General features: G+C 45.2%; 1 protein-coding gene across 3 annotated transcripts in view; it reads left to right on the top strand.

Moving 5' to 3' along the window:
• The window catches only part of CLPB (ClpB family mitochondrial disaggregase), a 147,498-nt gene that overhangs the window by 72,611 nt on the left and 53,787 nt on the right, over positions 1 to 21,100 (top strand). For all 3 annotated transcript variants that reach the window (XM_082411396.1, XM_082411397.1, XM_082411395.1), the window contains exon 5: positions 5,010 to 5,138. In XM_082411396.1, the coding sequence (XP_082267522.1) occupies positions 5,010 to 5,138 (129 nt within the window). The remainder of the gene's footprint in view (positions 1 to 5,009; positions 5,139 to 21,100) is intronic.

Consider the following 21,100-nt stretch of genomic DNA (forward strand, 5'->3'; position numbering starts at 1 on the left):
CCATCTCCCCCTGTGCTGGAGACAGGCTGGTAGATGTCTTTGGGAAGGGGATGGTTCACTGGCTGAGGACCAGCTGTAAACACCGGGCCTCAAGAGACCACCATGGTGGCCAGCTGGTGAGCCAGCCTTGGATGAGTCACTTTAGCTCTTGTGGGTTTGCTTCTGCTTTCTCTGCGAGAGCAGGTAAGAACATGAGGGTGTATGCTGCACACACCTCCTTTCCACCTTTAGTCTTTTTTTTTTTTTTTTTTTTTTTTGGATAGAGAAGAGTATGAGATCTAATGATCTGGGGGTTTAAGCAAGATATCCTGGGTCAGGGCTTCTAAAACTGGGCGATGAGGGGAAAAGAGCTTACTGTTAAGAGCATGAAATTGGCCTAGCTGACCTGGACTGGGTCCTAGCTCCACCGCTGGCTGACTGTGGCACCCTGCTGAACTTCAGCTTCCCCATCTATAAAATGGGGAGAGTGAACTTCCACCTCACAGGGTCGTTCTGAAATAAATAAGTAAATTAAGTGCTTTATAGATTGTTATGCACAGCTCAGTTCCAAAGAGTGTTCCATGGAACACCAGTACTGCAGGATTTTAACAAGGGTTGGGTGGAAAGAGGCCGTCAAACATAAAACTGCTGAGTAAATTAAACAGATGGTTCTTACTCAGAACTGTGCCTTTTGGAGGGGAAAAGTGCATGCAGGGTTCCCCAAACCTCTTTTCACAGAGAGAATACACTTTTGGAAGCACAAGACTAGACAGTAAGGATAATAGCCAACATTGACTAAGAGGTACCGTTAGGCCCTGTTCCAAGCCCCTTTACTCAGTGTCTCATTCAGTCCTTACAATATCCTATGAGAGGGTACTGTTATCATCTCTGCTTACAGGTAAAGAAACTTGGCATGGGGCTTCCCTGGTGGTGCAGTGGTTGAGAATCTGCCTGCTAATGCAGGGGACATGGGTTCAAGCCCTGGTCTGGGAAGATCCCACATGCCGCGGAGCAACTAGACCCGTGAGCCACAATTACTGAGCCTGCGTGTCTGGAGCCTGTGCTCCGCAACGAGAGGCTGCGATAATGAGAGGCCCACGCACCGTGATGAAGAGTGGCCCCCACATGCCACAACTAGAGAAAGCCCTCGCACAGAAACGAAGACCCAACACAGCCATAAATAAATAAATAAATAAATAAACCCAAAGTTTAAAAAAAAAAGAATTACCTCTTTAAAAAAAAAAAAAAGAAACTTGGCATGGAGAGGTTAGGTGAATTACCCAGGATTACACAGTCAGTAAATTCAGAACGGGGACCCAAACACAAGTGGTCTGGCTCCAGAGCTCACTTATTTAACAGCTGCACTCTACTTCCTCTACTAAATACTGCTGGCTGGCATTATTATTATTATTCCAAAAACAAGGTAATATTAGGGCCTTATTTATGTATTATGTATGCATTTGCTGATTCAACAAGTATTTGTTAAGCACATGTTTATGGTCAGACACCGTACTGGGCACTGGGATACAACTGTGGCGATGACAGTCATACTTCCTGTCCTCATTGCGCTTTTGGTCTAGTGGGGAACGTAGTCATGTAAACATATGATTGCAATGGAGTGGGTAATAAATACCATAATTGGGAGATGCCTAAAGTGCTAGGGAAGCTCTTGGGAGGAGTAACTACCTCAAACTCAGCAAGAATCACTAGAGGAAGTGACTTCTAATCAGAGGCCTAAAAGTGAATTGGAGTTAGTCAGCTGAAGGCATGGGAGAGGGGGAAATGTTCCAGGCTGTGGAATAGTATTTGCAAAAGCCAAGAGGCAAGAAAGAGCATTAGGAAGGGGATGGTAAGTGATGAGACCTCAGAGGGGAGCAGGGACCCTCTTCATGGACATTCCTTATTAGCTGGGCTGTGACACTGCCACTCTGCTGATGTTTGTCCCTGAACCAAATAGCCCAGCTGTGTCCCTTGAGTTCATCTACTTTTTTATGGTAGGCACCCTGTGTATAGTTCTATCTTGCACTCGTGAAACAGTGTTATAATTTGTCCATTCAGTGGTCTGATTCTTGCATTAGACTGTTAACTTCTAAGAGTCAAGAAGTGTGTCTTATTAGTATATCTCCAGAAGCTACCACCATGCACTGGTGTTCATTAATGATATATTTTGAATGAATGGTATATTTTCTTTGTAAAATGGATAATACCCTTCCTGCTTTCTTGAACCAGCTATCACTTTTCTTCAGGTTCATCATTATATCTAGCAGTTAATGTCCTATGTGGCAATTCAGTGGTGCCCTAGGGGCTCTTGAGGCACTGTATTCTGTGGCTTCCTCTTTCAGCTTTATATTGTGCTGTTCTTTTCCCTCCCTGCCTGGTCAGCACTTGATTGTAATCAGCGTACTTGATTCTGAAGACTTCTCCCTAGCCTTCTAGTTTGCTTCTTCTAATCTGCAGTGGGCTGGAAACAAGATCCCTTACCATGATTTGATGAGACTGTTCGTGACCAAGAGTTAATCTCCAAGTTAGGTCCTAAAGGGCTCTTATGAGAAAAATGCAGATGCCATTGCACAACGGACTTACACGTTAGCTAATCAGAGGCCTTCTTCCTGTTTTCCCTGCTCCAGGAAAGGTCAGATAACACTCCAGGGGTGGGGGTCATCAGTGAGGAGAGCCTCTGACTGGTACAGAGGAGCTGATGGACCATTGATTCACCAGACCACAGGAAAGTGTGGTCTGTTCTCCAGTTACACACTCCAACAACTTCATTTTGACCAAACATTTGAAATGCTTCCACCTAAGCAAGCTTATCCGGTATTAGCTACAAACCTCAGGCTGATCTCTGTTAGGGCAAGTTCCATAGAGAGTGTGCTGGCACCTTCACTTGAGCAGGGAAAGAAGAGGGAGTAGGAGCCAAGGCTGGGACCAGAACATCTGGGCTCTGGGCTCTGATTCCCTCATTTGCAAAATGAGAGTGACAGCATGATATGATGGGAAAAAAGGGTGAGGACTCAGATTAAACCTGGGTTCTAATCCTCACTTAACCACTTATTAGCTCTATGATCTCTGTGCTTTAGCTTTCATCTATAAAATGGGAATTATAATACCTACTATATAAGGTAGTTAGGAGAATTAAATAGATTGTGTGAAATGACCATGTCAGCCACAGAGTCGAGGAAGGTCAGTAAGTGAAATCTATTAGGATTAGGAAGAGGCATGACAGTCTTCTGGCTTTTGGGACTTTTAATAGCAAGTTCAGTTTTGTAGAAGGGGAAAATGCATAGACTCCATTCCAAGACAGCTTGGAAAAGAATGGTTTCAGAATTGTCTGGTGCTTTTGACTACATAGGCAAGGTTATGAATTACACGCCTTTATCCAGTGGGAGGTAGGAGGAGCCTGCCCTCTGCAGGCCCTGTGCCATGGACTCGGGGAGGAGTGGATACAGGTAGGTAGGACCCAAATTCCTCCTCCAATGAACTAAGCTCAGGAGGGAACATAAGGCAAGAACTCCAATAATTTCTGCATGAGGCAGAAAGAAACCCCATCACCTAAGCAGCATAGATATCGTTCCACGGGGGCTCGGTTCCCAACGGAGGGCCCAGAGGTTGGGTATCCTTCCAAATATTGTCCAGACTGGGACCATTCAGGACAACAAGCATAAGTCATGGCTGTCCCAGGTGAACAAGGACATGTGTGGTCACCTAACCTAGAGTGATGCAACTGGTTTTAGGTTCTTTTGTATCAATTTGGAGAGAGAGAGTCACTGATATTAGCACTAGAGTGAGCCTGGGGGTTTTTGGTTCTTTGACGCATGAAATGCTTATTCTTCCTACCTTCAAAAACAATGTTCACAGTACATTTATTAAGGGAAAAAAAGCAGATTACAAAATTGCAATATAGTAAATTCCAGTTTTGTAGGATATATATGCAGGTATAGCTATACCTATAGATATAGATGTAGATATAGATAATAGATATCAGAGGACATATACCAAAATACTAAATGCAGTTTCTCAAGTTGCAGAGATAATGATGCTTTTTCTTCTTTGTACTTTCAAATTTTTAATGGCTTTTATAAATTTTAAAAGCTCTTTACAAAATATTAAATACTCACTAGATTGGAGACATCTTCAGAGCACAGAGGAGGTATGTTACTGTTCTGCTAAGAACAGCTTCTGACTCTTTCCTGACTTGTCCCATGTCTTTTTTTTTTTTTTTTTTTTTTTTTTTTGGCTGCGTTTGGTCTTCACTGCCGCGTGTGGGCTTTCTCTAGTTGCAGTGAGCGGGGGCTACTCTTCATTGCGGTGCACGGGCTTCTCATTGCAGTGGCTTCTCCCGTTGCAGAGCACGGGCTCTAGGCGCCCAGGCTTCAGTAGTTGCAGCACGCGGACTCAGTACTTGTGGCTCGCGGGCTCCAGAGCCATGGGCTCAGTAGTTGTGGCGCACGGGCCCAGCTGCTCTGCGGCATGTGTGATCTTCCCGGACCAGGGCTCGAACCCGTGTCCCCTGCATTGGTAGGCGGATTCTTAACCACTGCGCCACCAGGGAAGTCCCTTGTCCCGAGTCTTACCCTAGCCTTCTTTTCTTCACCCGGATAACTTCTCTTCACCTTTCAAGACTGTCATCTTTTGAGATCCTCTCTTCATGCCCAAATTGAGCTAAGCTCCCTTTTGGCTTTCTATATCATCCCGTTATACCTATAATAGCATTTATCTCAAACAATACTGTAAACATCTGTCTACTGTCTGCCTCCTTTGTCAGATTAGGTCAGGGACCATGTCTGATTCATTTCCGTGTCCCCAAGTGAATCCTATCAACATAATGGATGTCAGTAAACATTTGTGGATGGGCTCTGTTTTACCTCCTCTTTCCCAGCACAGATGGCCAGGCACATAGTAGGTGCCATTATTTGTTTAGTAAGTAGGTAGATGTGTGAATGAGGGAATTAAAATGCCAAGAGAAAGAAGACGAGGTTGGCAGCTCATGGCATTTGTTGCTAATGGAAGGGTTTGTGTTGCTGTCCCTCTAGTCCTGGTCACCCGAGAGGATGACTTCAACAACCGGCTGAACAACCGTGCCAGCTTCAAGGGCTGCACAGCCCTGCACTATGCTGTCCTTGCCGACGACTACCGCACCGTCAAGGAGCTGCTTGATGGAGGTGAGATCGTGGGTGAATGGGGCGGGGGGTGGCAGAGAAAGAGAGTAAGGACTTAGCAACCTCTCTACCCTGGAAATGCCATGCTTCCCCAGAGCCTTGTTACCCTCTTAGAGCTGGAAATGCCTCGAGGGTGCCTGCACTTCATGAGAGTGGCCGTGTGCATGTGTGATTTGCCCTCATGTGGCGGGAGTGCGTTCTTTGCCTGTGTTTGTGTGATGTACCGTGCCATCCTGCCTGTCTGCACATGCTCTGAGAGTTTTCCTGATTGTTGCTCTCCCCCAAAGTGTCCTCTCTTCTCCCCTGTGACCTGTAGAGCAGGGCTGGTGGACCAAGGGGGAGACCCTTCAAATCTCTACTAACCCCAGTCTCAAAGATATCTTCCTTGATCCCACCTCCACCCTAGTCTAAATTAGGCTCCCTCCGTTACTCTGGGTCATGGTACCCTACTCTTTTCTGTCATCGCATTTGTTGCAATCTGGAATTGTTTTTGTGTGTTCAGTAGCCTTTTCTCTAACCTGACTCTGAGCTCCCTGAAAGCAAAGGCAAGAACCATGGCTGATTCATTCCCAGCACCTGGTAAAGTACCTGGCACACAGTAAGCACTCAGTAAATCTTTGTTGAATGATTGAATACCCTTCCTTTAGAGAGCATTGATTTAATTGGAGGGATAATACGTACCATCCCCAGACTCAGGCTAGTCTGGTCCTGTCCAGGCCCGCTACAGAGTTACCTGCCACCCTGCCAGATGCCTCCCACGCAGTCACTTTCCCTCATCCCACTCCAGCCTCTCCTTGGAAGAGGGAGGGAAGCATCTTGCCAGGATGTGTGGTGCCCAGGCCCCAGAGTGAGTATGGCATTGACTGCCTGTTTATGCCCTCACTTACACTTCTTAAAGGTTTAGGGACCCTCTCTTGGGCCTGGACACCAGGGTATACCTTGTCAGTGGTCATTCTTCATAGAACCTGGGAGCTAGAAGGATCCTCAGAAGTCCTCTGGGTTACCCTGATTGCCTGACTTCTCTTCTGGCAGAAACCTCTCCCAACAGCTGGCTGGCTGGCATTTCCTTGGATTCTCTCAGGGACTCAGGGAATCCTACTTCTTCCCTAGGAGTCCATTCCATTTTAGTTCTTCTCTGACTGGTTGAAATAGATTCTTTTAAATGAGGTGTGATTTTCTTCTCTGTATCTTCTGCTACCTGTCCTTTGCAGCCAATCACTTTTTCAAAACCCAGTCTTGAAAGAAAGTTCTTTCAGTCCCAGAGCCTTTGCTTCCCTGGCCCAACCTCCCCAGATCATTTTCTAGTCCTTGTCATGTGATTGGACTGGAAGGATTTCCCAATAACCCTCAAATCCTGCCACCTTATATCAGCCCCAGCCACACTCACTTAAGACTCAGGCCTGGCCCATATCCCCAGCCTACAAGGGACCTACCTGCCCCAGAGCAGCCAGAGTGTGCCTTGGTCTGGGGCATGTACATTGTGAGGGGCAGGACTGCTCATGGATGTGGTGACAGCGCCTGGGATGACTGATGCTTTTGGAGCAAGAACTCATTGCTCCCAGAAGCAGAGACTTAGAAAACGTCCCCAAGCAAGATGCTACTCACTTTGTCCTTTGGAAAGCTCTCCGACGAGACATCTGTAGCTAGGAATTGGAGTGTTCACCATGGAGCTTCTCTCTGCCATGCCTTAAAATCAATCAATACCCCCGCTATTGTCCAGTGGTTTACATTCCCTGCTTCCCCTCAGCCCCTAAGCAGACAGGGAATTCACTCTAAAAAGAGTCCTTCTCCCCAGCCTTCCAGATCGAACACCTTTGAAATGAAGAAACACAGGCCTTTTATGAAACACCCCTCCACCCTCACCCCCCAGGCCAAGGCTGGCCCTTTGAGCCGTTCCAGGGGCATGGTTCTTGCTTGTTGACTTGGAACAGATGCCCTTAGCCCCCACCTTTACAGTTCACCCACCTGCCTTTTTACCCAGAATCCATTTACACCCCCTGCCCTAGCCTCCCAGCCTCAAGGGCCAAAACCATTAACCCACTTATTTCTCCCTTCCTGACCTGAACAAGTGGCCGTCACTCAGGGCCTGCAGGCTTCCCAACTTCTGACCTCCCTCCCCCCTTGACCTCTCTTGGTCTGCCTGTGTGTGTGACCAGCCAACCGAGAGGCAGGATCCTGCTCCCTTGTCCTAGGGGCTCTTGCCAGTGACATTTCCAAAGTTTTCTGACCTCAGCTGACCTCCTCCAGAAGGTTGCAGGGAAGGCAGGCCCTGCCTTCCTGACCGTCCAGCTTTTTTAGCCTATATTTGCCACCGGCTTTGCTGCAGCACCTTAGAGGCTTTCTCTGTGAGATCCAAGGCAGGTTTAGACACAGGGCCAGCGTGTACTCACGAGGTCAACACCGAACCCTTGTCATTGAAATTGCTTAGTCCACAGGGATTTAGGGCCCCCAGATCTTAGAGGGTTAGAGCTAGAGGGGGCAGCCGCGCTTGCCCTCTGATCAGCAGTCCCCACGTGAGAGCTGGGGGGAGGTCCAGGCAGCAGCATCAGTCTGGTAATGTGGGAAGTTCTCTGACCTCTTAAGAGGCAGCATGGAGTAATAAAAAGGACTTTAGGCTTCAGAGTCAGACCAACCTGGGTTTGAATCCCAGCTTCCCCAGCTACTAGCTCTGTTGGCTTGGACGTGTTACTTTAACTTTCTAAGCCTCAGTTTTCTTATCTGTAAAGTAACACCTGGGAAATATCACAGCGATTAGTGGGCATGAGGATTAGTGATGACATCTATAAAAGCTCCTAGTACAGGTAGGTGCTCCACGATTGTATAAAGAAATCAAACTCTCACCTGGCAGCTGTAATCCCCTTCCTCCCCCATGAAACCTGTACTCCTACCTAACGGCTTCTTAATTCTGTTTCTGCCCACAACTTCCCCACCTTGCCTAAAACACCATCGTGTTCCCTCTCTTCTCAGCTAGATCCTCAGACTCTTCAAGGATCTACCTCTAAGGAAGCCTCTCCAGGTGGTCTGGTCTACTCTGATAGCACCGCCTCTGAACTCTTCAGTGTTGGGCTGGGTGCTTAGCACAGAAAGGCCCTTCTTCATCTTCGGGAGACCCTGTAACATAGTGAAAAGAACACAGTCTTGAGGATCAGACAGACCTGTAGTGTGTCTGATCTCAGCTCTGTAGTGTGACTCTGGGTAAGCCAGTTGCCATCTTTGAGACCATGGACCTCAGGGCATCCTAAGATGGATCTGGCAAACTGTCCCTGACCCTGAGAGAGGCTCAGACTGGTAGAGGAGACAGACATGGAAACAGGCAGTGACAGCAGGCAGGTGCTCCAGCAGGGTCCTGGACAAGGGGCTGTGGGGATACCGAGGAGGAAATACCTGCTTCTGCCTGGTGAGCAGGGAGGTGGAATCAGTTACAGAAAGCTTCCCAGAGGATGGCGTGCTTCAGCCTTATCAGGGAGAGTAATAGGAGTTTGCCAGATGGATTTCTGTGGAAGAGTTCTGAGTTCAGTAGTGCCAGTTTTCTATCCCCAGCCTCCACAGAAAAGTGGGTGCACTGGCTTCTGTGGTTTTCATCTCTGAAGATGCTGCTTCTGCCTGGGTTGCTGGCTTATGAGCAGGAAGGCTCTGCTTCAGCACTTGACTGCCAAGTACAAGAAAAGGTTGGAGGAATGAAGGAAGGGCAGGACAACTGAGAAGACAAGTAATTAGAGAAGATGGGGGCCTCCTTCCTCAAGCCCCTGGAGCTGACTCATCCCAGTAGTTCTGAGGCTGTTCAGGTGCTTTTGCAGCTTTTTCCTCCCAGGGATGTGATCCCACTGCCAGATTGATTTTCCTAAAACATATCTCTTGTCATGCAGCCTTTCTCAACCAGGGTTCCTCTGGAAAATTAAGCTGTAATGTTCTAAGGCAGACGCACACAAGGAATTAATTTCTCTCCCAGGCATCTAAAGTGGTACGAGTTATGTACCATTCTTGAGAGAATTGAGAAAATCATTACTCAAATAATTTCCCAGTTGTGGTTCAAAGGAGAAACCCCAGGTGAGAAAGACCACAAGGAGGGAGCATAAACTGTGGAGTCAGGATCTGAATACAACCCTGCCCTTAATAGCTGTGTGTCCTGGCTAAGCTGTGACCGCTCTGCAGTTCTCTTTCCTCATATGGAAATGGGAGCGTGCCACCTACCATCTAAGGTTTTGTAGGACTGGGCATGTGTAGGTTCTACAGAGTAAGCACTCTACATATAATATCTGTTATTAACTTGAAAAACACCCAGTGCTCATGTATTTTTTTAAAAAAAGGAATCCTACCCATCCTAATTTGTTAACCTGGTTTTAGAGTTGTTCTAGTCTGACCCTCACTTAACTGTTTTTTCCCACTGCTGCCCTAATACTCCAGGTACAGCGTAACGTCACTTCTGTGTTCCTACCTCAGTGCCTTTACTCGTGCAGGTCTTTCTGCCTCTCATTTCCCTTCAAGACTTTGTTTCTCGGCCTAGTGGAATGCTTTCTACCAGCCAATCCGCAGCTCTCATGCCACCTCCCTTCTAAAGTCTTCCCTGTTCCCTGTGATTTGGGTCCAGTCCCCCCTGCTAGACTGAGGTCATTTGAGGGCGAGGGTTATGTCTTACTTTCCCTGCCTCCTTTGCCACAATGCCCTGCACATAGTTTAGTACATATTTGGATGCGCCGGAATCTCGAGAGCCACTGTAGATTTGGATGCCACTGGAGATGTGGTGTCTTTGCTTCCTGGCCCACTTGCTCTGAGTGTCATAATATATCTGGCTTTTTAGAGCTTCACATATGAAGCTATCTTCCTTCTTTTAGTCACAGTGCCCCTGCCTTTTCAGCCACCAGTGCTCATCACCTCAGAAACACTGGGCTTCATGAAACCTAATAGCATCTTCCCCAGGGCTTCCCTTAGCCTCTTTCCTACCTACTTTCTTGCCCTTCTGTGTCCCTCTGTCCAAGTACAGGGCTCAGTTGTCAGTGTTAACCAGCCGTCCTTAAATTCCCAACCATTGCCGCCTGAGGCAAGGAACCTTTCCAGTGCTGATGTCTTCCCTTTAACAGCCTATTATTTTGTTGTTGGGGCTAGAAACTTAGAGCTCCATTTCTTGTTCCACTTCACTGTCTGCCCATCTGGCTGCACTGCCAGATGTTGAGGGGATCAGTTTTGCCCCAGGCTGTCCTCTAGGGAAATGTCACCCTCTGATTCTTGCCAGCAATGCAGGGAAGGGGAATGAGCACTGGGCTGAAGATCAGACCTTCTGGCTCTGCCACCAGCAAACCCTATCTCCTTTAGGCAAAACCTTTCTCCTCCATAGTAAAATAGAGAAATTAGTGTAGCTGATTCCAAGGACCCCTTCCAGCTCCCGCATACGGTACTATGTAACTCCTCGGCGAGTCTTCTCACTCATTTTTCGAGCGCTTATTGAGCATCTCTCCTGTCATAGGCTTCCCCCTAGGCACCTGGGAAATAAAAGATGATCCAGACATGTTCTTTACCCTTAAGGAACTCATAGGTCAGTGAGGAAATCAGACATTTTAGCAAAAAATTGCTATCTGATGTATTAATGGAGATGTATAGAAGGTGCTGATGGATCACAAAGAAAAGACCTTTTAAATCTCTGGAGAGAGCAGGGAAAGCATGGTATGGGAGATGGTGTTTACACTAAGTCTTAAAGGATGCATGTGAGTTTACCGGGTGGATGAGGAAGAAAGGCAAAGGGAACAGCATGTTCAGAGGTATGGAGTAGAAAGCAGCATACTTTATTCAGTACATGGCAGGTAGTTCAGAAGAGCTGAATTTATGGGGTATGAATTGAAGAATGGAAAGCAGGAACCAATAATGAAGGCCTGTAACATAAGATCTGCTAAGGAAATAGAACTTTATCCTCCAGTGGGAAACCATTAAGATTAAGGGTAGGGAAGGATCAGATTTATGTTTAATGTGAAAGATGGTTTAGAAGTTTCAAAAATGTGTATCATTAGTTGAATGGATAAATTATGGACACGCAATGGAATAATAGAATGAATGAATGAACAAACGAACGAATGAACTCTTGCTGTATGCAACAACATGGATGAATCTCAACAAATTAGCATTTCTGGACACAAGCCAGACATGGAAGAGTACTAACTATATGACTGGACTGATATATAAAGTTCAAAATAGACAAATCACCCAACGTGTAAGAAGTCAGGATGGTGGTTACTCTCAAGAGGGTAGGTAGTGACTCGGGAAGGGCACGTGAGGGCTTCAGAGGTGCATAATGTTCTGCTTCTTTATCTAGGTGCTAGTTATGCATCCACCTTGTGAAAATTCTTTGAGCTGTATCCTTATGCCTTTTTTGTACTTTTCTTGTATATATGTTATACTTGAAAGAAAGATTAAAGAAAATAGGGGAAAAATATATTAGGAGGGGCATGATTGGAGAAAGGGAAAATATTTCATTTGAAAGCTATTTTAATTGTCTAGGTGAGACCTACAGCAAGGCAGTTGCAGTGGGAAAGGAGAGAAAAACTGATCCCAGAAAGATTTAGGAGTAGAATCATTAGGATCAGATGGTGAGAGAGAAGGAGTAGTCAAGATCAGGTCCAGATTCTGGACTGGATGGCCGAGTAGAGGGTATGTGCTTGTACTGAGGTAAGGAATACTGGAAGGAGGTATGGGTGGATTGGATGTGCAGAGGAATGACCAGTTCTGCTTTGAACATTTTCTTCCTCCCTCCTTCCCACTTTTAGATTCCATGGTCCAGTGTTCTAACTATTCCCTTGCTTCTCTCTCCCTTCTTTGTAATCACCTGATGAAACACTAGCCCTAGTTAAACCCAATTTCTTTTTACTTCATGTCTGTATCTGAAGAGCTGAATTGCTGGAGAAAAAAATATCACACAACCCTGCTAACTTGACTCACTTTACACTTATGTCCGTGAATTTCAGACACTCAATACTGCCACCACCCCGCTACACTTCTTGAGTAAAATCACAGTCTTGTTCTGGATCACGACCACTTTTATATACCTTCTTTCTCCTCAAACCTCTAGCGCTCTCCTTCCCCAACTCCCAAACTAATGATCTCACTTCACACTTCATAGAGAAAATAAATTGCAGTCATAAGGAAACTACCTTATCTTCCCACCACCACTTCCACCAGCCTACCTGCACCTATACTCCTGTATGCTGCCTTCCTTCTCTGCAATGGAAGAAGTTCCTAAGATCACCTCTGCTTTTGGTCTCAGGCTCCTATTTCCTCTCTCTTTCTCAAATTACTTTGCTCCTCCGGTGATCCCCTGTCTTTCCTACATTATCCTTTTTCTCCTCTCTGCTGGCTCATTCCAATTGGCATAAAAACATGCCTTAATGTCACCCATCTTAAACAACAAAGCAAACTAAAAACTTCCCTTGACCCCCATATCTACCACCAGCTGCCACCTCATTTCTCTGCATCCCTTCATGGTTAAAAGTCCTCAAAAAGAAACGATAGCTAACCACTTAATTCACTTCCCCGGCTCCAGTTCTTTCCTCAGGCTCAGTGTCATCATGGCCAAAATATACTTCTGTTTTTCTCCCAAAATTGGTATCCCCCAAGTCTTCTCCATCTCAATAAATGATAACTATCATTTACCTAGTTTTCGGGCCACAAATCTTAGAGTTATCCTTGAATTCTCTTTCTCCCTTACACTGCCTGTCAAGTCCTTCAGTAAGTCCTGTCAGCTGTACCTCTAAAGTACATCTTGAACCATCCCTTTTTTGCCTCTAGTCAAACTCTAGTCCCAGTTCAGGACCACGATGCAGTTCTCCTGGATGATCGCCACAGCTTCCTGGCTAGTCTCACCATTTCCACTTGTGTCTCCATGAATCCATCCTCCACATAACTGCCAGGAGGATCTTTTTAAAACATAAACCCTGTCTTTCTGCTATTTAAAATCATCTGTTGGCATACCAGTGAAACCAAAATGAAATCCAAATCCTTTACCAGAGCCTACAAGGCTCTATGTTATCTAGACCCTGCCTGTCTCTGTGACCTCATCTCTAGCCACTCTCTCACCCCGCTTGTTCACTGTTCCCCAGTGACACTGACCTTCTTTCGCCCCTCAGGCACACTGAGCTCCTTTCCATCTCGGGGCCTCTGTACCAACCTCTCCCAGTGATGGGAACACTCTCCCCCTTGGGAATTCAGGTCTCAACTCAAATGTCCCTTTCTCAGAGAGGCCTTCCCTGACCACCCTAGTAAAATAGCTCCCCCGGTCACTTTTTTTTTTTAATTAATTTATTTTATTTTTGGCTGCGTTGGGTCTTTGTTGCTGTGCGCGAGCTTTCTCTAGTTGCAGCGAGCGGGGGCTACTCTTCGTTGTGGTGTGCGGGCTACTCTTCGTTGTGGTGCGCGGGCTTCTCATTGCGGTGGCTTCCCTTGTTGCAGAGCACGGGCTCTAGGCGCCCAGGCTTCAGTTGTTGTGGAATGTAGGCTCAGTAGTTGTGGCGCACGGGCTTAGTTGCTCCGCAGCATGTGGGATCTTCCCGGACCAGGGCTCGAACCCGTGTCCCCTGCATTGGCAGGAGGATTCTTAACCACTGCACCACCAGGGAAGCCCCCCAGTCACTTTCTGTCATATTACCTTATTTTATCTTCTTCATGGTACTTATCAGTCCCTAAAATGTTCATGTTTGTTTGCATGTTTATCATCTCTCTCTCCCTGCCGCTAGGATGTAAGCCTTGTAATCACAGAGACCTTGTCTCTCTATTTCACTGCCATATTCACGGCTCCTAGGAAAAAACCTCACAGCTGTCATATAGTAGGTGACTAATAAATAGCTGTTGGCCAGCCAGGGACCCTGTGGGACACTCTTGTAGAGATGTGTAGCAGGCAGATGGACAAAGAGTCTGAAGCTCAGGAGAGAAAGGACTGTAAGTTGGGCGTGAAGATTCGAGAGTTGTCAGTCTCTTGGAGGTGGTGGAAGCTGGCTTAGTCTGAGTTGTCCATGGAAAGTTGTAGAGCTAAAGAGGCCCAAGGACACAACTGAGAGAACCTACATTTCAGGTGTGAGCATGAGAAGAGGAGCCAGTGCAAGAGATTCAAGGAAACAGGGAAAAGGAGAAGCAGAAGAGAGTGGGGAAGGGGTTGCTTTAAGGCAGTGCTTCTCAAACTATCTGAAAAACCTGTCTTCTGCAGGTTTTCTTTTTTGTAAAATATGATGAAAACAAATTATTAGAAAAAATATATTTTGAAAAGGCATATAAAATACAGGCCCAAATTCGTCATTAGGTTCAACAGACAAAATTACTCTTAAGTTGCTATAAAAGTTCCAGACACTTACTCTCACTTACTGTGCTTGTCTCACCGATGACTGGTAACAAAGTTCGCAGACCAGCACAAGTATGTGGACTACACTTTAGGCATCAATGCTCTCATGGTACTCCTGGGCAAGAGGGGAAGACAAATGAGCAGAACATAGCCTCTGCCCTCAGGTAGCTTAAAGTCCATGGGGTTAAACAGTTTGGGATAGACAGACACACTGCATGGCAGAGAGATCAAAGCAATGCCATTAGGATGCAGGCACTGGGGACCATGATCTGCCCCAGCTCTGCCACCATCTCACCCTTGTAGGGCCTCTGGCAGATCACAGCCCCTCTGTGGCATCACTTTTTTCATCTGTATGATGAAGAAATCATGTCAGATGATTAGATGCTGAAGTTTTCTTCTGGTTGTTTGGACACAGAGCTAAAAACCCTCCATGCCAGCAGTTTTCTGTGGGAGCATTGGGGAGTGACTTCTAATGGGTGCAAGGTTTCTTTTGGGGATGATGAGGGTATTCTAAAATCAGATTATGGTGATGGTTGCACAACTCTGTAAATATACTTAAAAAAAAAACCCCATTAAATTGTATACTTTAAATAGGTGAGCTTTATAGTATATAACGCTATTTTAAACAAAAAGAAAGAAAATCCTCCATGCCACTCAAAACCAGAAGAGATTGGCTTGGATGGGTAACTGGTTGCAGGCTGTAAAGCCAGTTGGTCCCATAGCTAATGTGGTGTATAGGAGGGGCCCCTCTGTTGTATATAAAAGTTTCTTTTTAAAGAATACTATTAAAAACTTACCTGTAAAACTTTCTCTTGCCCATACTGGTCTTTTTATTGATTTCCAGTTATTACCTTAACAAGTATAGCACTCCCCATTTTTTTTTTTTTTTCTTTTTTTTTGGCCGCTCCATGCGGCTTGCGAGATCTTAGTTCCCTGACCAGGGATTGAACCTGCACCCTCGGCAGTGAAAGCGTGGAATCCTAACCACTGGACTGCCAGGGAATTCCTGCACTCCCCATTCTTATGAAGCTTTAAGTCTGGCAGAGTATAGACATTAGGCAAATAATCACAAAATTATTAGGTAATTACCACTGAGAGAAGTAGTATTAATGAAAAATAGAGGGTATTAGGAGAGTGTAATGGAGACCTAATCTAGTCTGAAGAAGGTGAGGGAGGTCTTCCCTGAGCAAATAGCATATACATGGAGACCTGAAGTGTAGATGTTAGCCTGTCACTTGACTTGAGAAAAGCCTGTGGAGAGTGATGGCCATTAGTCATCCAGAAGGACCCAGCAGTCCAGTCAGGGGCATTTTGGGGAATGGAGGAATTCTGTGGTGTTACTGCAGTTCATATGGTAGGTCAGGGCTAAAAGGGGCCCTCAGTGACCCTGAGTCCTGTCCTCTGCCCTTGGCCTAGTCATTGCAGAATGATGAACTGTCCTTGCTGTCCCCAGGGAAAGGTGTTTCTGTATCCCAGATCCTATGGACATAGAGGAGTCACTGCATAGTTGAGTTAGAGATGAGAGCGTCTGGGCACCAGAGCCCCAAGCTTTCCAGAGCCACCTGCCATCCAGGCACCCGCATTTCATCAAGGCTTTAATCGGCTCCAAGCAGTCCTCAGATGGGCCTGGCTGGTATCCGGCATGAGCTCATCACCGCCAACAGTGGCAGCTGGAGGCCAAGGCTCCCTTGGGTGAGGGAGAGGTCAGCATCAGTTGGGCCAGGTCTGTTCTGCGTTCTATGCTTTCCTCCACCTGCACTGGGCCTGGAAACATCCGAGTAGGATTCCGATTTCCCAAGGCAGGGCCAACTGCCCTTTGCCAGCCCGCTCGTGCCCCTCCAGTGAATGTGCTCTCGGGCAGAATGCACAGAGAAAGGGCAGCACTGTGTTTTAAGAAGGGGAACATCAGTCTGAAGGTCAGAGCCTGCAAAATAGCAACAGAGGCCCATCCCAGGGTCAGATGGGTCAGAACCGAGGTTCCCTTCCTAAAAAGAGTTTGCTTCTAGTATTCACGTGCTCTCTTCCTCTACACAGAGGCCTAGAAGTGTCCCAGGGAGAACACAGCAGAGGTGCTCTCTGTAGGTTGATCCCACAGACTCCTTCCTGAACATCATTTTGGAAATGAATTCTTTTAAGTGTAGCAGAAGAAAGGAGCCTGCCACTTCAGGAATCCTTCAGAAACTCCCTTTGAAGTAATGAACCCTGTGCAGTGAGAAGTGCTGACTGGGTGTCCAGTGACCTGCACTAACTTGACCTTGTGGTGGGCCCTTGAATAAGTCCCTTTCCCCTCACTGGGCCTCATTTTCCCCATCTATAAAATTAGTTGGTCTAAGCTGGTGATTTATTCGTTGGTGATCTCAAAGCTCCCTTCCATTTTCAAATTTTGTGATTCTGATGAATAATTGCTCTTTGATTTATCTAATTGCAAATCTAAGTATTCATATTTATTCAGCAACTATTAATTATTTTCCTGCAGCTGACCACTGGCATCCCTCTTCTAGGTTCCTCTGCTCTTAAAGCAGCCTGTATAATTTCTTTATCTCACTTACCACAGCATGTAGCTATTCAGTTATCTGATTAATAGATCTCGCCTTCATTACACAAGGTAGGGTCTGGATCTGCAGGGCTTACATCCCCAGCACCTTGCACTATCCTTAGCACATGTAGATGCTCACTGAATGTTTGCTAAGTTCATTTATAAATGGGCACTAGGCATTACAGGAATAGAAAAAAAAGATACAGGCCCTTCCTTCAGACTACACCCTGTAGAGTTCTGGTTTGGTGAAAAGGCCCAGACACAAAGCACTTTTTGAAAACACCATGACAGTGGGTAACAGGACTAAATTAAATGTAAGCAAAGGTCAGAAAAAACAGTAAGTATAATGAATGAGGTGAGGCAGGGAAAGATCAGTGTTGGCATTGTGGAAAGCTTCATGGAGGAGGGTGCCTGGAGGCATATCCTGAAGGACAGGCAGAATTCAAACCAGCGGGGGGAGGAGGGAAGCTTTTCAGGTGTGGGAGGAGCAGAGATGAGCCTTGCATGTTCAAGACCTGGAAGAAACTGGCCACCTAGCGGATGGTGGGTAGGGAGGCCTGAGTGTGGAGGGCCTTGGCGGTGAGCCAGAGGACTTGTACTCAACATTGAAGTCAGTAGAGAGCCGCTGAAGTGATTGTCCATTGTTGGCTTGTTTAGCAACTGTAGTGATTTTTACTTCAAAAAAAGGTAAAAAATAAAAATTTCAAGAAGTACCAGAGGATGTATAGTGAAAAAGAAGTGTGCCTTCCACATGCCTGGTCTTCCTCCTCAGAGGCAACCACTGTAGCTTTTCCTATGTATCCTCCTTATTGCTGCTGTAAACAGATTATCACAAATTTAGCAGCTTAAAACAACCCAAATTTATTATCTTATAGTTCTGGAGATAAGTCTGAAATGAATCTCACTGGACAAAAATCAAGGTGTCAGCAGAGTTGCGTTCCTTTTTGGAGACTCAGAATCTGTTTTCTTGCCTTTTCCAGCTTCTTGAGGCAGCCCACATTCCTTCTCTCAGTCCCCTTCCATCCTCAAGCCAGCAACAGTCCCTCAGGTCTTTCTCACATTTCATCACGCTGACACTGACTCTTCTGCCTCCCTCTTTTACTTGTAAAGGACCCTTGTGATTACATTGGGCCCACCTGGATAATCCAGGATAATCTTTCCATCTCAAAGTCACTGATGAGAAACCTTAATTCCCCGTTGCCAAGTTAACTTTATATATTCACAGGTTCCAGGGATTAGAACATGGACATCATTGGGGGCCATTATTTTACCTACCACACTATCAGAGATATTTTATAAATGTTTTATTTTTCTTTCTGTTTTTGAATAGTTAATACTTTTGAATAGTTAACTTGTACACAGTACAAGATTCAAAAGGGTTTTCAGTGAAAAGTCTTACTCCCAGCCCATCTCTAACCCAAGTATTGTCCAGTTTCTCCATTGTATCATTATTAGTTTTTCCCTTGGAATTAATAAAGTCTGTGGGGAGACATTTTGAAGGCCATGCAACTATCCTTTTCATCAAAATTTCCCCCCTAGACTTAGCATCCACTGATGGTTCTTTCCTGAATAAATCTTTATATGATGGTTGCAAAATGAATATTTTATATCTTTCCCAACTCCAGTGCTCACTCCACAGTTGACCAGTCAGCACCTGGCATTCTGTGGTCAACAAGAACCCCTTTTCTCCCATTTATCTCTTTATTGTCCAAATGTGCTTGTGGATACTATTGCTTTAATGTTCTAGAATTAATTACTGACCTTAGTTGTTACATTGGTGCTAAAATTGTCTCAGATTTGGCCAGGGTGCCATACCCCCATCTTCTTTTTTTTTAATTTCCGTATTTTCTGGCATAGCAAGATGTTTCAGTCTTACCTTGGATCCACCTTGCCATTGCCCTGGAATCAGCCATTTCTCTGAAAGCCCTACAACGTTTTAGTGGTCAGTTGTATTAGAGACGGAAACATGAGTAATAGGTGTGCTTACTACGCACATGCATATACATATACACACATATATGCATATGCACATACCTATTTTAGAGGTCCTGAGAACACTGATACCTCCCATTCCAGTCCATTGTTACAGCGTTCTTCCTTGTCTTCACACATTTCATATTTCTATGCCCCTTCTTCTGTAGTGAGAATTCCGGCTCCAAACGGCACTGATACATGTACTCATTTACTTAATCCTATAATACATCTAAAAAAATCTTCAGACCTACTTCAGCTAAACTACTATAGGAAACAAACTACTAAAAGAGTTCAGGTCAGAATTTGTTTACAGTTCTCCCAGCTACTCCATCCAAGGCTAAGGGTATATAGTCAAATACTGGTTCCTCAGTTACTTAGGTGGGTGTTTTTCCCTTCAGGGTGTTTATGTTGTTCGTTTGAAATACAGTTGGGTTAATTTTTTCAGTATTCTTTCAGTTTTAGGGTTTTTCTCCTCTACCTCTCCTTATTTTAATTTTGTTGTTTGAATATGTAGAACATTAACGTTTTTCTAAAAACTGTACGAAAAGGTATACTCAGAGAAGTAAAACTCCCTCCTGTGTCCCTTTCAACCCTTTTCTGCTCTCCTTAGTAAGCCCTGACCCCTTGTAGATAACCAGTTTTTGGGTTTTTTTAAAATTTTATTTATTTATTTATTTATGGCTGTGTTGGGTCTTCGTTTCTGTGCGAGGGCTTTCTCTAGTTGTGGCAAGCGGGGGCCACTCTTCATCGCGGTGCGCGGGCCTCTCACTATCGCGGCCTCTCTTGTTGCGGAGCACAGGCTCCAGACGCGCAGGCTCAGCAATTGTGGCTCACGGGCCTAGTCGCTCCGCGGCATGTGGGATCTTCCCAGACCAGGGCTCGAACCCGTGTCCCCTGCATTGGCAGGCAGATTCTCAACCACTGTGCCACCAGGGAAGCCCGATAACCAGTTTTGATTTCTGGTTTATTCTTCCTGTATTTCTTCGTATAAGCAAATATATGTGTGTTTTCTTATTTCTCCTTTTTCCTACATAAAAGCATACTATATATGCTCTTCTGAAGTTTGCTTTTTTTACTTAACCATATTTCCTAAAATTCACTCGATATCATTTCACAGAAATCTTCCTTATTTTTTACAGCTGCATAGTAACCCATTGTGTGTATGTGCTATATATCCTATGCTTGATTTCCATTATTTTACAATTACAAATAATGCTATGTGAATAACCTCTTGCACGTACATTCGGGGATTGTGGGAGGTGCGTCTCTACAGTAAAGTTCTAGAAGTGGTATTGCTGGGTCAAAGGATAAATATATGCCCTTGGTTAATATTGCAAATTTCTCCTCCATAGAAGTTGTGCCATTTTGCATTCGCACTAGTAATGTATGAAAGTGGCTGTTTTCTCACAGCCTTGTCAACATCGTATATTGCCAAGCTTTTGAATTTTTGCCAATCTAATAGGTGAGATACAGTATTTTGGTATAGTTTTATTAGTTTGATTCTCTTATTATGACTGAAGCGGGCATCATTTCAAATGTTTAAGAGCCATTTTATCTCCTTTTGTCAATTGCCTATTCATGTCTTTTGCCCATTTTTCTCTAGGACTTTTGGTCTTTGTTTTCCTCTTGATTTTTAAAAGTTCTTTGTATGTTAAGAATATTAGCTATTTATCTGTGATATATATTGCAGATATTTTCTCCCATTTTGGATTGATACGGTTTTAATACTTCTCATACAGTCCTAAATGTACAGCCAGGACTGAGAACCACTGGGATAGTTTGTGCAAATTGGAACTATTTATTTTTAAAGGAGAATGGATACAGAGAGAAAGGGACAGGGGCTGAGGACTCAGCCTTGGGTGTCACCCATGACTTGGGATAGAAGAATGAACAGGAACCTGCAAAGGAGACAAAGGTTTAGGTATTGTGTATCATATAAATCAAGGTAGAAAAGAATCCAAAGGAGGCAGGATTGGTAAGCAGCATTGGTTACTACAGCCATGGGCAGAGGAAGAAGAGGTTTCTGGGTGTGGGTGGTAATGAGGTCCATACCCTTACCTCCCAATACCACTTCATCCCTTCCTGTTCAGGCTGAGAGAAGATGCCCCGGATCTCTGTGAGTGATTTTGTTCAGCATTATTA

The sequence above is a fragment of the Balaenoptera physalus genome (assembly GCF_965194825.1).
Source record: "Balaenoptera physalus genome assembly, chromosome: 10".
Lineage (NCBI taxonomy): Eukaryota > Metazoa > Chordata > Mammalia > Artiodactyla > Balaenopteridae > Balaenoptera > Balaenoptera physalus.